This window comes from Plutella xylostella, chromosome 28 (genome assembly GCF_932276165.1).
Source record: "Plutella xylostella chromosome 28, ilPluXylo3.1, whole genome shotgun sequence".
NCBI lineage: Eukaryota > Metazoa > Arthropoda > Insecta > Lepidoptera > Plutellidae > Plutella > Plutella xylostella.
Window position 1 is genome coordinate 2,048,407 of NC_064008.1, and position 15,964 is coordinate 2,064,370.

The 15,964-nt window shown below is 36.9% G+C and overlaps 1 protein-coding gene across 2 annotated transcripts in view; it reads left to right on the forward strand.

Annotated features, from left to right (window-relative positions):
* LOC105381073 overlaps positions 1-15,964 on the forward strand; it is a 135,150-nt gene that overhangs the window by 10,345 nt on the left and 108,841 nt on the right. For both annotated transcript variants that reach the window (XM_048631448.1, XM_048631449.1), the window contains exons 3-4: positions 1,023-1,160; positions 12,163-12,315. In XM_048631448.1, the coding sequence (XP_048487405.1) occupies positions 1,023-1,160; positions 12,163-12,315 (291 nt within the window). The remainder of the gene's footprint in view (positions 1-1,022; positions 1,161-12,162; positions 12,316-15,964) is intronic.

The window sequence follows — 15,964 nt, forward strand, 5'->3', positions numbered from 1 at the left end:
TCATCGTTGTTGCCATGTTGGCCAGTCAGACTAGCGTTAGTCGCTGACGGCCTATGGTGCACCAGATGTATTGTATAAAGTACAGTTGATACGTCACTCGGGGCTAAGAAGGCCGGCGACAGAGTCTGACACCCTAACACCAAAGCCCGAGTGCTTTCCCTGGTCATTAACCACTTCCATTATTGGTGGGCTGGTCATATCTACTGAAGAACTGATAGCCATTGGGGTACACGAGTTCTCGAGTAGAGACCACGAACAGTCAAACGCAGCGTCTGACGCCCTTCTGCTCGCTGGACTGACGACCTTAGGCGGGTAGCTAGTATTGTCTGGATGATGGAAGGCCGAGGACCGAGTGTTTTAAGGAGACGTATGTCCAGCAGTGGATGCTTATTGGCTGATGATGATGATGATGAATGCATCGTCGTCTGAGACAGATGAATAGAATACCTCTAACCATCTCTTTCCCTCCCCAGCAGGTGTTAGGTGAATACACGCAGGTTGAAGAGATGAAACTGGTGACCTGGTAGAACGGAGATTGATGACTGAATACCTCTAACCATCTCTTTCCCCCCACCTATCGTCGTCGGAGATGCATGACTGAATACCTCTAACCGTCCCTTTCCCCCTCCAGCAGGTGTTCGGTTAATTAATACACGCAGGTAGAAACTGGTGACCTGGTAGAACGGAGATGGATGACTGAATATCTAAATCTAACCATCTCTTTCCCTCCACAGCAGGTGTTCGGTGAATACGCCCAGGTCGAAGTGATGAAACCGGTGATCTGGTAGAACGAAGATGCATGACTGAATACCTCTGACCATCTCTCTCCCTGGTTATTAACCATTGCCATTCTTCTTGTCTGTCGTCAGAGACAGATGAATATAATACCTCCGACCATCTCTTTTCCCCCCACGCATCGTCATTGGTGATGAATAACTGAACTCTAACCATCTCTTTCCCCCCACGCATCGTCGTTGGTGATCCAGGACTGAATACATCTAACCATCTCTTTCCCCCCACAGCAGGTGTTCGGTGAATACGCCCAAGTGGAAGTGGTGGAGCTGGTGAACGACGGCTCGGGGCTGGCGTTCGGCATCGTCGGAGGACGGTCTTCGGGAGTGCTCGTGAAGAGTGTCCTGCCGGGCGGCGTGGCTGATAGGGTGAGTTTTGTCTCTTTCTTACTTTGGGGTTTGTGGGTGATAGAGTGTCATTTTTACTCCAGTAAAGACTTCTTGGCTGATACAGTGAGTCTTACTACGGAGTCAGTAGTTTATAGAGTGGATTCTTTCTCTTTCTTGCGTTACTAAGGAGCCAGATAGAGTTCAGATAGAGTCGAGTCATTCATCATTATCTTACGGAGTCAGTGGACTATATAGTAAGTTTGTCTCTTTCTTACTTCACTACAATGTAACATCAGGGAAACGCTGAACGTTTCCATGAATTTGTGTTGGTAGTGACCACTTGGGCAGGCTTCAAGCGGTTTTGTTTTGTGCTGTTAGGCCGTATAGAAAAAGGAAACTGGAAACATATAAGCGCTAAGTATGAAAAAGTGAGCGTTTATAAGTTTCCAGCTTTCTTTCTGCATAAGGCCAGGCCTAATAAGGCATTTGGTCGGCCGAATCCCCATAAGTATATAAAAATATTACTGAATTTCTTGTCATTGTTCTTAAACTGTAAAAGATTAAGCACCTCTACGTAGCGATTGCATGGCCTCCTGTAGACATAATTAATTATCTACTCAAAAATATTATGTACTTACACATAGTTAATTATGTGGAATACATTGTTGTAACGGCATATTTGTGTACGTTGTGTAATACACGTTCTGAAAATCACATTGCCATAATTATTATGTAACGGAGATTGTGATATCGTTACCTTCGAATGGGTTTAATACGAGCTCATATTCGTACATAAAGATGCCATGCCACTGCGGTCACGCTGATAAAATGCTACTCTATACAGGCTAGGGCCCCACTGAAATCCCGTACAATACCTGTTGTATACAGGGTGGAATTATTTCACCTGGCAATTTCCGTGGAGGTTGCACAGTGCACGTATTGTATGTACTTAAGGTCGAGTTCGCGTCGTGTTTGCTCGCAAATAGACCAAAGGGCACGATGCTGTAATACAGTATAATGGTAACACAGTAAAGATATTGAAAATTGTGATTTAGGTACTGGGAAATGGCATTTTTGTAAATAAATGTGTAATGTTGCAGCAGCGATCGATGTTAATGCTGCATAGTTATCGTCGTTAAATAAATCAAACAACTATTGAAAGCCACAGGGGAAAATGAATATAAGGTAGTCGCATTTAGATTGGTCAACATAGATTAGTGTAGGTAAAGAAGTTAGTTTTAGTAGCTCCAATTACAATTTATTTCTTATAATAGTGTCCACACTCTACCACGAAAAACTAAGTTTCAGAGCTCTGCTTTTGCGAGCAACGACTTCAACCCGTTGTATAAAACGTGCCGATTGCACGACATCTCTCGTTTTTCGTCAGTATAGAGTATCCCTACTGCGCTGCACTAGCACTGTGCCAGAGGTCACCAGATGTGTACAACTTGTGAATTTATTACTACTGTTCTATTTGTTTGCAAGGGAAGCTGTGGGGAACTAACTAAGTTGTTGTAATGTGAGCCTTAATGCGGTCCAAGTGAGTTTAATTTCGAACGCTTCTAGCATTCGTTTCGTTGTTTAGACGTGGAAGTTTGAAAACGGTTCTTGTACATTCGTTTAAACTTTCAATAACTAATAATAAATTGTTATTTACTAAAAACAATTACATTTATTGTGGTTGAAATAAAAATGAAAGTTAAATTAAACAAAAAATATAATAATTTGTACAGCCAGAAGAATTAGAAATAGGAATACATTTTCAAAATAAGATAAATATTTTGCGAAACAAACTAAAATTTACTCAGAGAATTTCAAGAATTTTACAAAATTATGCGTAAACAAGAATATGCTGGAGCGAGGAATGTCAAATATTAATGAATAAAGGAAAAGCAATTGACAACATTTCAAATAAAATGCTCATCGATTTTATTTTATTTTCGACGAGATATCACAAATTTAGATGACCCGTATTTTTTTATTTCTTAATATTTCTATGTTTTAATATATTTTTTTAACTTCAAAGTTCAAAATATTTATAGTATGGGTGACGTCACGTCGAGGCTTTGGATAAAAATATTTTCGTTGCCTGCCTAACCTAAAAAAAAAAAGTTGGATGACATTAACTTGACATGAACAAGGACCAATCAACTTCAACTTCAACTTTATTTTGTGGCAAGGACCAATCACGAACTTTCGTCATTGACAAGGACACATAAAAGTGACAGACATTTGAGTGATGTTTGTCATTGTCATTGTCAAAGTGACGTAACATGTTTTTTTTGTTCATGTTTTAGAAGTAAAAGCGCCTTTAATTATTATGCCACATCGTGATGTCACGAATGATAATTTAGATTTTTATGTTTTTCTCTGAAATAAATCAATATAAAAATAGGAAACAATTTTTTTTGTGAATATTAGAGCCATATCTCTAAATGGTTTTCGAATTTCAACTGTATAAAATTTTGAAATGTTGTCAATTACTCATTTTGAAATGAAACACCAGGACATGAAAAATAATTAGTGGAATGGAAACAGTCATTATTGAATATGTTGTCTTTCGTTTCCCAGTTTATTATTGTTTTTCACATCCTCTTTGGCATATTTTTTTATTACAATCATATTTATGTAGTACTTATAGTACCTATGTATAAATAAGCCTAGTAAATTGCTATTACGCAGGAACCTTATCGAATTAATGTTTTAACCTAAAGTGAAAGTATTTATTACTTCCATGACGATAATTCGCCTATATTTGAGTCATCTTTCAGCCACCGATGAGTCTCAGGATCAAACTGTTTGCGCTGGGGTGGCACACATTATCTATTCTCTATTCTATTCTATTCTCTGTTGGGGTGTAAGTACCTGCACCTGGCTTTCTCGAGTGGAACCTTTGTGCATATCCCCAAGGTCTAAACTGCCTTCCTAAGCTTGGACCATTTCCCACCACGCTGGTCCACTGCGGGTTAATGGGTTGACATATCTGAATGTGCTAGATCTAGATATGCAGGTTTCCTCACGATGTTTTCCTTCACCGTAAGTGCGATGGTATACTATTGTACTTAAGTTAAATTAACTCATTGGTACATTTCAGCGCCGGGATTCGAACCCGCATCTCTGGCGTGAGAAGCGGGCGCTTACCCGACTGAGCTACCACCGCTCCCACACATATCTCTTTTGGTGACTGTACACCGCACGTACTTCACCATTCATAATCATTATTTCAAGTAAAGTGAATGAAAATCCTCAACTCCCACTCAACATACAAATTTCTTGTAACTTGTCACATTAACTCAAGATAAAGTTAAGTAACTGTCATTTTGTCTTGAGTAACCTGACGCTGAAACTTTTCATCAGTATAATTTATGCTAAAGGCTGTACTGTTTCATTTTAAACCATGTCTGAACTTCAGTTTTATTATCGTAGGTGTCTGATAATATATATTATGTTTAAAGTTGTTATTATTAAACATGATAGACACATTGATCTGGACGGTAAGTTTACAGATAAAATTCCTCCCTATACAGGTTGTTGCAAAAAGGGTATACTAAGAAGAAAGGGGGTGACTCGGGGGCTATTCTGAACAACTTTTGTTCTACGAGTTTGGGAAATTCACGAAAATTAAAAATCCTTTTCCATAGAAATTTCGTTGGTCTCGTGATTTTTTACTATAGAGAACGAATATTTTTTTTCGCGAATTTCCAAAACTCGTTGAACAGGAGGTGTTCAGAATGACCCCCTGAGCCACCCCCTTTCGGCTTACTATACCCTTTTTGCAACACCCTGTACATATGTTGGTACAGTTCAAACCAATAAACCTATATTTAGTCGACTTATTTCGATAAGGAGTCCAAAAGTTTAAAACAATAATAAATTACGGGCCAATATAGTTATTCGTAGCACGTCTACGCCGCGCCGTAGCAGATTCGTAGCACCGTAGGCGCGGCGTAGCATATCTGTAACATTATTTTGTGAATTTTACAGGAAGTTGCAAAGTGTTAGTTAGATATATAATTATTAAATAGAGATAATAGAGATACCTATTATTTTACTCGTTTAATGTAAAATATGTATCTACCAAACGAATCGTATCTATTAGGGCCTGAATTATTATTAGTATTCAAATACCTAAAATTTAAGTTTTGAGCCGGTATTTCGATACTTGCAGTAGCCAATGCCTTTTTATGAATAGTCGCTCTCTTTCTATCCAAACCTCAAAAAAATATGTTTTGCGGCATCATAAGGAAAGTCTTGAATCAAATATTGAATTTATAATAAGTAAAGGATAAACCTGAAATATTATTTTAGAAAATTTAAGCCTTTAACAAAACACGTGTCACCCATTACCACGTTCTCTCGGGACTCACTAATTAGGCCATTACTAGAGGAGCCCTTTGTAATGGAACTCTAAAAGGAGGCTTTAAATATGTAACTAACCTCTTTGCACTACTCGGTTTGTTGCTAAAGGTTCGGGTTAAACGGCGAAAAGAGGGTAAAAGGCTCTGGCTGGAAATAAGGACTTTTTGGTCAATCTTTCAGTTCTTTTCATAGTCATATAAATTATATTAAGGCCTTGTTTCACAATGTCTGGTTAGTGGCTACCTGTGAGATGAAATACATATGTTGTCATACCCTCTGTTATTATTTTTTTGACAGTGACATCATGTTTTTTATCTCTCAGGTAGCCTCTAACCAGACATTGTGAAAAAGGGCCTAAGTATAAATATTTTATCAGTTCATCACTTAAATAATCCAGGTGATATGCAATATGCCTAGGTACTTTTTAAGTTTTCTAACCCACATGTTTTCAAAAGATAAATTTTGGCGTGGTCAACGCAAAAAAAACACACTCGTCCTTTTTTATGCTATATGTAGGCACTGTGTAAAAGCTTCGCTGGAATTTTTAAATCTTTACTGCGCTGCTATTAAAAGAATAACGTATTTTTCATGAGCGTTTAAAAGTGGCTTTTTAAACTGTAAATGAATTGGACCGAAATGGATGAGATTTTTATATACAGACTAATTTGTATTTTATTATAGATATTCTTCTAAAATATATATTAAGTATATAAGACGACTAACGAGTCAAGTAGAATTAAACAATAGATTCGAAAATAGTCACTAGATATGGTGAGTGGCTCCATTTTCACACTCACGGGCAAAGAAACAGTTCCACTCAAAAAATGCTGACACCATCAAATAGCCCCAATTTTAACAAAATCTTTAGGTTTTTAGTAGGTAATATTCTGATGCGCCGTCATATGACCTTAAATATTGCAGAAATCGTCATTAAGTTAGATTTTTCCATTAAGGAGTAATTTGGTGCTTTTCTTACTGGAACTTTTTCATTGCGTGTGAGTGTATTAGAACTAAAAGTTCACAAATCGGCAATTATATGTGCAGTCGTTTCCACGTGAGGACCTATACGATATGAAGACGCAATCAAATACAAGTAGTTAAGATTTATGTTGGTATTATCACCCTGTAGGTAGACAGGACAGTCGATAAACCATGGGATGCCATTAAAAAGAACATTAACTTTTTAGATCCAAGAAATGCGAAATTGAGACGATTTCGGCTTTTATATCTGGATATAAAAATCTTTTGTGTCTATAAAATTGTAAGGGTGTAGATTTAGATAATATAATTATGTAATACAATAACACGTACAATGTTAAAGGTTATTTCAACCTATGTTTATATACAATCTTTTCTGTCCCTGTAAATAGAAACAATTATTTATATACTACATTAGTAATATTATAGGAGGGTGGTGTGTAAAAGCAAGTAGTAAACGTTTTTTTTCTGCATTCACTGTCTCTATTTAACCTAAAAACTACGAACCTCGATTCAGCTATATCTGAAAATGAGAGCCATTCTAAAAGTGGAAAGGTCAGTAAATATCAACGCCCTCAGAACTAGATCGCTCCATTGGTTTCAATTAGCTAAATAAATAATGTAGTTTTTTGCTGTCAGCCTCCCACTAAAACTTTTTGGAGTGTGAAAACAAATAAAAACTATCGTTTTTCCTACGTGAAAGTTTCTAAGTGTTTGTTACTCTTGCAAGGGAAAATGGCTAGACCAATTCTGTATGAAACTTTTCAGGCAGTAACTGGATGAACGCATCAGCTTTACCCCGGAATCCCCACGGGAAAACTTTTTAAGGCTAAGTGAAGCATGCGTGAAAAGCTACTTTAGGGACAGTATAAAAATGACAACCTCTGGAGGACCTGAAAAATTTTGAGTTTGTATGGCTCACATAAATAAATGAAGTCATCTCTATCATAAGAATACAAGTAGAAGATGTAAGATGGTACCTATGTGGTTTGTACTTGAAAATCGAAATTTTCCGATTGTGTAATTTTATTATACTTTAACCCTAAATCGACAATACCGTAGTTATGTAAGTACTGAAGTTTCAGACATCCCCATACTGACTTATTAAGGCTGTCACTAAAGCTGGAAGAAAATCAGAATCTGTCAAATCTAGTGAGGGGGGGTTGAGGTATGCGGGGCGTTCTACGGACAATGACATGAAATTTTAACATAGTACTCGAAAACATAAAAGTGAAGACATGCCACTTTGTTAAAAATATACTAAGTAAGTAATATTGTTTTGTGATACGAAAATATTTATTTTTATTTGAAAGTATTTTTAATATTTAATAATTAATTATATATAAAGTCGTACCCGTGCCGATATTTATACAGGTTGTTGCAAAAAGGGTTTAATACTATGCCGAAACCTACGTGTGCAGCATGTTATTGATGTTATTTCTAAGCCAGGAAATGAAATCAGAATGTAAAAAAATCGCGAAAATATTATCAGAGTTTAATAGTTCAGGGTGTTGTATTAAACTCTGCCCCCGTGTAATAAAAAAAGTATAGTTAGCCGAAAGGGCGTTACTCAGGCGTCACTCTGAAAAACTTTTATCCTACGTAATTTTTTATATTCATGAAAAAAACGCTTCTTCATATAATTTTTTTTTGGTCACGTGACCTTTTAGTTAGACGACCTGTTTTTTTTTGGTGTTTCAAAAGCAGAACAGTAGTTTGCAGAACTCTGCATATACAGGGTGTCACAAAAGGTTACGTAGCTGGCAAAGGGATATGGGGAGGTCACCAGAAAAATAATAACATGTAAGTACCCCCGCAAGGGAGTACATTAGTACAAGGCGAGAGTGTGTATTTTTTTTTTTAAGTACTTATGTGTATTTGGGATATGATAGAAATAATATTTTTGTTTCTTAAAAACCAAAAAATTTACACCTTGCTGCGCTCTTTTGCTCACTGTAAGTACACCTACAAATATTGCTGTATTAAAAAAAACGGTTTTGTTATAACGATTATAAAAAAAAAGTTATTTTCATGTCAAGGAGTCATTTACCTAATTACGATTTCACTCAACAGCAGGTGAACTGAAAAAATAAGTTCTAGTTCTATCATCACTTTAGATCGCAAACATTGTAACTCCACTTTTCTCGGCGAAAAGTACTCTTTGGTGTCAATAGAAACGTTTTTTGAATTCACATGTTTTCCTCTTTATTCGAAAAAAAAAACTGTATTCCGCATTTTACCATTTGTTTTCTTCTAAACCCCAAACCGTGATTTTTAAACAAGAAAACTTAGTAATTATACCCTTTATTCTCATATACAACGTGCGATGTAGGCGAACGTGAACGAAAACTATGCAATAAGCCTTTGTTTTTATTACTACTTTAGTAAATTACAATAACATACTCAACAATGTTAATTTTTTTTTGCAATGTTATGTTGTTAAATTAAGATCTAATATTTTATTAACATCAAGTTACTTTCAACTTTTTTTTGCATCTATGCGTCGAATCACAGCATGACGGCTGCTGCAGCTTCCTGCTGTCCTGTCCTCCAACCAATCCCACCAGTACTGCAGGTTGCGTCGAATACGAGCCATTCTCTTCGACTTGACAAGACAGGTGCTCCCGGAAGGATCATAGATCGCACGGAACCCGTACCGTATAGAGGCAACGGACTCCTTTGCAACAGCCCCCCAGATTCGGAAGTAGCCCATGCACTGCATGGCGAGCACAGCTGCAGCAATTTTTTCGTAATGAATCATTGGGATGTCATCCCCGAAGGAGGCTCTCAGCCTACCTCACGACCTGTGTGACATTAGAAAAATGCACTGTGCTAACGCCGTTTGCGAGCTTGATTTGCAGGACCGCGTTGTATGCCAAGTTCCACAGCAGAGGGGTCCAAGACCTACCGCTGTGGAACTCCGCAACTGAACTTCTTCAGTGAAAACAAACCCTCTCTTTTCGCATCCTTAATGTACTTGTTAGACACGTATGACCTCTGTCAATTTTCTGCAGATAAGAAGACAAGTGATGGTATACAAGAGCCGCCCTAAAGGTTCGCCCTCTAGGGGATAGAGTTGAACGCGGTTACTATTTTTAAGCAAACAGCCAGCGCAACAACTCGCCCGTGGTTCTTATCCTGCTCCGACAGTGAACGAACGCAAAGTATTGTACCCACTATTCGAATCCGCATTTCGGATGCCAAACTGACTGTCCGAAAGGTCGAAACCGTACCACCACAGAGGTATGACTCGTTCGAAGAGCTTATCAGGCTCTTACAGCAATCAGATGTGTCGGTACACTGAAAGATAATCTACAAAAAAAAAAAAAAAACACGCACTCACGCCTTGTACTAATGTACTCCCTTGCGGGGTAGGCAGAGGTGCATTGCTGCACCCACTTTTCGCCAGAGTGTTGTGTTAGTCCCAATGTAATAGGGGGCGGGCCTATTGCCATTTTACGGGCACATCCAAGACCCGAGAACAAATATCTGTGTTTAAACAAATATCTGCCCCAGCCGGGAATCGAACCCGGGACCATCGGCTCAGTAGTCAGGTCACTAACCACTACGCCATTCGGTCGTCTTTAATCTACAGGCCTGCTTTATTTATTTAGGAGCACTAATGGCCTCCTTTCAGTCATTGAGTCACTGGCACTCAGGCTGCGGTTGAACAGGAAGATAGGCTGTCTAAACAAATCATTTTTAGGCTAGTTAAAAAAAACTTTAGGTGGGTAGTATGCCAACTAGAACTACAAATATAACAGTATTTTTGTCTCCTCTAAAATTTGGTCACGAGGAGTTACGATGATTACGATCTAAGTTGACGCTGACGATATTTTATACAAGGTATTGAAAAAAGGGTATAAAGCTTAGCCAAAAGTGGATTTAGGTGCCATTCTGATCCACTTTTCTTCTACAATTTTGAAAATTCACGTAACAAAACCTTTTACATAGAAACTTATTCGATCACGTGACTTTTTTACTATAGAGACCGAATTTATTTTTCGAGAATTTCCAAAACTTGGAGAACAAAAGTTGTTCAGAATAACCCCTGAGTCAAACCCTTTCGGCACAGTATACCCTTTTTGCAACATCCTGTATAGGTAATATCAGGTTTATAAAAGACCTGGGCCTGTAGAGTGAGACTCGGCATGGGGAGTCATAATTTATAGATCTTTTAGGTTGCAGTGGCGAATGGGCACTGGTAGCCCTGCCCTTTTCTATAACTATAACTATAGGTAATTTTATGGCAATTTAAAAATGGTATACTCGTAACATTTATCTATTTGAAAAAATCATTAAAAATATACATTACCTATCACCCTAATTTAAAAAAAAAATTCAGCCCTTACTTTAAACTTATAACACCCCTCTATTTCCTTCAGGGGTTAAAAAACCTGTGTATTTAATATTTTCTTATGAGTTTTTTTTTAAAAACTAGGCTCTTACATAGTTGTACATAATATTATGCGGTATTTTATTCCACTTGTAACGCATAAAATTCATAGCTAAAGTAAACATTTCATTTTTTTCATGGCGAGATACAGTCGCACTTAACCGCTTTTTTGCAAAGCTTGTTAAATAGATTTAAAAAATTATGTAAATTTTAGATCTTCAATTTTAAAAAATACATACTTATTTTTAACAACCTGTAGTGTACAGACTACCACATCTTAAAATATATATATTTTTAATTAACTACGGTTTTTGGTTTCAAATAAAACAAATTATGAACTTACTTTTCAACACCCTGTATATTGTGTAGCTTACCTACCATACACAACCGTTAAAATAAAATAAATTACCCCTCAGAATATAAACAGGCTCGCGCTTTGGCATACTGCATTGACCGTATAGTTCTTATTCGGAGAATCTAATAAGTGTCATTATGTGCAATGTTTACCTTTATCTATGCATCTGTAACTCTATAGTAAAAAATGTAAACAAATCGAAAAGGCGAAATGTTTTCTAAGAATTTTCGGCTTTTCTGCATCTAAAATGATTAGAAAATTAACTTTCCATAGCAAATGCATATGTATTATAATACTTGTAGTCATAATTTGTTGATTTAATCAGTTTTTGTGAAATATTTGATAAAAAATAAAATGGCGTGGGTATCGCTCCTAACAGGCCGCCACCAGGGCGACGACTGAAGAAATCTGAAATCTGTCACGGTGTCATCATTTTTAAACCGGAATTTATTAGTTTTTTGCAAAAAAAGTTGACTTCTGGTCCATTAAATCCAACTCTTTAAGGTAACTTTGTTAAGAATTTAATTACCTACACATACATATAAGATTCCATGAAAATGGGCCCTCTGATTTCGAGGGTTTTTTCATAATAAGTCAAAAAATGGCAAAAGACATGGTGTCTTTGCAATTTTTTTTAACATACTTATTATAATCCTGCACCAATTTATAAGCAACTAACATGTTCAGTATACCCTCTGCTACAAAATATATTTTTATCAATGTGATAGAAGCCACCGTTTTTCCAATCTAATCAAGTATATCAAGCCGACTTTAGCATTTTAGCTTTAGGGATCCCCTTAAGTAATTTCCGTCGCTTTATATTTCTGTTAAAGTGTATTATATCTATCTAACAGCCGTCTTCAAAACCCCTCAGTATTTTTTCTACAAATAATATAGATTTAAACGTACAATTTATCGAAAATACATATTCTAACCCCCATTTCCCCTCCCAGGATGGCCGTCTCCGCTCAGGGGACATGCTTCTGCGCATCGGTGCAGTCAGCGTGGTCGGCATGTGTGCGAGACAAGCCGCGGCCGTGCTGAGGCAGTGTGGAGCCTGCGTCAGACTGCTAGTGGCCCGGCCGCACACTGACTTGAGCTCCCAGGTATTTATACCACCCTGGTACTTTTGGGGTTGATTTCTAGAAGTTTATGTGAGATTAATTGCTGGATTCTTACAATCTATGGGTACCTAGTCATCATTATAAGCGTAGCCCCATGGATTATCATCATACATTCATCATCATTGTAAGTATAGTATAGTCGGCATGTGTGCGAGACAGGCGGCGGCCGTGCTGAGGCAGTGTGGCGCTGCGTCAGACTCCTAGTGGCCCGGCCGCACACTGACTTGAGCTCCCAGGTATTTATTTGCGCCTGGTACTTTCGGGCATGACTTTTGGGAGTATTTGAGATGTATTGCTGGATTCTTACAATGGGTACCTAGTAATTGTAGGTGTAGTAGAAATGAGTGCGAGGCAGGCGGCAGTGACTTGACCTGCCCAGATATTTATGTGCGCCTGGTACTTTTTGTCATGTCTTCAACCATCAAAGAAGATGCAAGAAAATTTATATCATGTTTGGATTGTTGTGAGTTAAAGTTAAGCAATACAATTTTATTCTAAGCATAAGGCCTAATTTCACACCATTCGGTTAGGTTAAAAATACCTCGGTTTGGTTACATGTTGGACCGTTAAGGTTAGTGAGTTTCCCACCATGCTAAATCATGGGGTTAACTCCCTTGATCGCGTGAAAAATTTAATTGCTGCTGTGGGGTTCCGCTAAGACTTGGTTAAGACCGGTAACCAGGCAACGGGTTGTTGATTTTTGACACATTTGTCAAGAATTCAAGATGGAAAAATGAACAGAGCCTTTGATAAACAATATACGAACTAGATGTTGTGTGACATAAAAAATGAAGCGAAATACTGTCTGGGTTTTATATACTGTCAAACCGAGATAAAAGTTTTAATTTAATGTCCTAACCTAACTTGGAACCGCAATATAGAGACACAAATTAATGACCCTACCTGGAAATCGAACCCAGGATCCCTGGGTGATGAAGCTGAGCTTCTACCACTAGACCACAGAGGTAGATATAAGAAGTTAAACCTAATGACTTAATGAGAACTATTGAATTAAGTGAAAAATCTTCTAACAAACTATTTTAAAATAAGACTTTACTAAGAAATTGAGGTGTTATTTGTTGAGTCCTTTCTTTTGCACTGACACTCCATCTAGTTCGTTGTATTGTTTTTCAAAGGGCATGGCGTAATGATATTATTTTCAATGACGGATGTCAAAAAACAACCTCGATAGAAATAGTAACCATGGCAACCTCAAAACCAAAAAGTTTGGTTGTTTGAGGTTGTTTGACATTATAGAGACATAGACACCAATTTCAATGAATATGACAGAATATTGAATGAAGTGTGAGTGAATGATTCACATAATGCTTGATTTATGAATGGTCTGTTAGATTTTCGTCATGGGACTCATCCAATTTATTTAACCAAACAAGAGTATTAATCCTTAAACGCGTCGTCAGCAAATCCGCGATTGAGACTGTAACTAACAGAATCATGTGAAACCAGGTCTAAACCTATGTAGGTTGTTTCTCAGTTTTTAATCGTGCGTCACCCCTGCTGATCGATTATGAACATTGCTGCAAAGGCGTGGGAGACATGTCTGAAACTGACAAATAAAATTACCATACACCTCAGCATAACGAATAGCTTGCAATATCAACCCACTATTCAACAGACGCCTACATTACACATTTACGATACCTAACCGAGTGAACTGAGCGACCATTAAACCGTCAACCCTATAATTAAGTTGACGCCGGAAACAGAGACGACTCACTTCCGGTTGCCGAGCTGATCCGCCGGAAGTGACGTCACGTCACGAGGCAGCCAGTGAAGGTCTGTTGTCGCTTGATTACAAATTATTGGAAAAGCAAAGATAGAGTCATTGTTAGTTTTCTCGGCAGAAATATTTGTTTGAGTATCTATTTTGTTCGTTGTTTATACTCTCACGAGAAATGATAAAGTTCAGTTTAGAAGATCACTAAATTACTCCCTAAACTGAAAAGGCTAGCTTGATGAAGCTGTCTGCAATACTGAATTTTAACGGCGCATCAGAATATTACCAATAAAAAACGTGAATGTGATCGAATTTTAAATTTCGAATTTCGAGTCGGCATTTTGTAAGTGGAACCTTTTCATTGCTCGCCAGTGTACTTACTTTAATAGTTTGTCTCGTCAAGTTGAATTAAAATAGATTTTTATATTCATTACTATTATTACAGTCGTAAAAAACAACTTTGCAGCCAGCATAGTTTATGGAAATGTTTTTTCTTGTCCAAGGACTAAAACATTTTCATAAATCCTTACATTGACCCCGAAGATTTGCATTTCAGCATTTATTACAACGCAATAAAGTCTCAGTTTGTGTGTGCGGATGAAATAGGTCGGCAATATCTCTAAATGGATCACAATTTTCATAAAACACCTCTGGGTTTGGATTTGGCCCCGAGTTATAGAAAGTAATGAATTTTCCACGTAAAGTGAACCTTTAAAACAAGTGTACGATTTGTAAATATTAGTAATATATACCTACGATTATTACAAACATCAATAAAATAATCAGATTCTAGACAAATTACTAATCATTATTTGTAATAAGTTTGTTTTCTTTAAATAAATACTTATTGCATTCGGTTCTATTCTATAGTAATATAAAATTCCCATAAATTTTATCTCCTATAATTTAAATTTTATGAAACTTAGCTGGCAAGTTCCATCATAAAATATAGTCCTTAGGATATCTTTGTTTTTTTTCTAGACTATAGTGCTTGCCAAGAAGTCTAGTGTTTTATTTCATCCGCAGTCTAAGTGCTTTTTTATGTGCCCAGTCAGAGCTTACTCGGTTATTAACCAGATGCTGAATGGTTGAAGAGTTCCCGTTAAAACTTCTTTATTTAAATAAAAGGAAAGTATTTATTTTATGTTCGTATTGGATTTTTGCCTGGTACTAGTAAAATAAAGAATCTTGTAGGTAGGTAAAATAAAGAAAACAGTTAACATTCGATCGTTCGATGAGAATATTTGCATGAATATTCAACTACACTCCAACTATAAAGTCCTGACATTAAATAGTGCGATTTTGCAAAGACTTTTTATCATTATCAGTTATTAACTAACATTTACATACGATTAAAAAATAAAATACCGTTTGGCAATGGCTTTTTAACGGATTTGTTAAATACGGTCTGTAACAATTACTTAGGATCCACTTCCGTTTTCAGGACTTTATAGTTTTACTGTAATATCTCTTACGTGTTTACATCGATCTAATATGAACTTACTTGTAATCAATGTCAATCGGTATCATTAGTCTTATTGTAAATTACAAGCAAGCTAATCTATTTTTCCGACTTCGATAAGAGGAGGAGGTTCTCAATTCGCTTTTATATATTTTTTTATGTGTTTCCACATGTTTTTCGGTATTGCAGACGAGATTTATTTTTCGTTTAAAAGTAATTTGGTGCAAAATTTATCAAACATACAATCCACCCTCGCTTCGTCAAATATAAAATACAAATTTGGTGCTATGACATCGGAACTTTTTTATTGCTCGCGATAGTGTTTCAGTGAACTTATAGAACTTTTTAGCTTTTGTCATTCTTATATTTATATCCTGTTTGTTTTTGTACAAAAGCCACGTGTTTACTCATCTCGGTTTTTCCTCAACTAA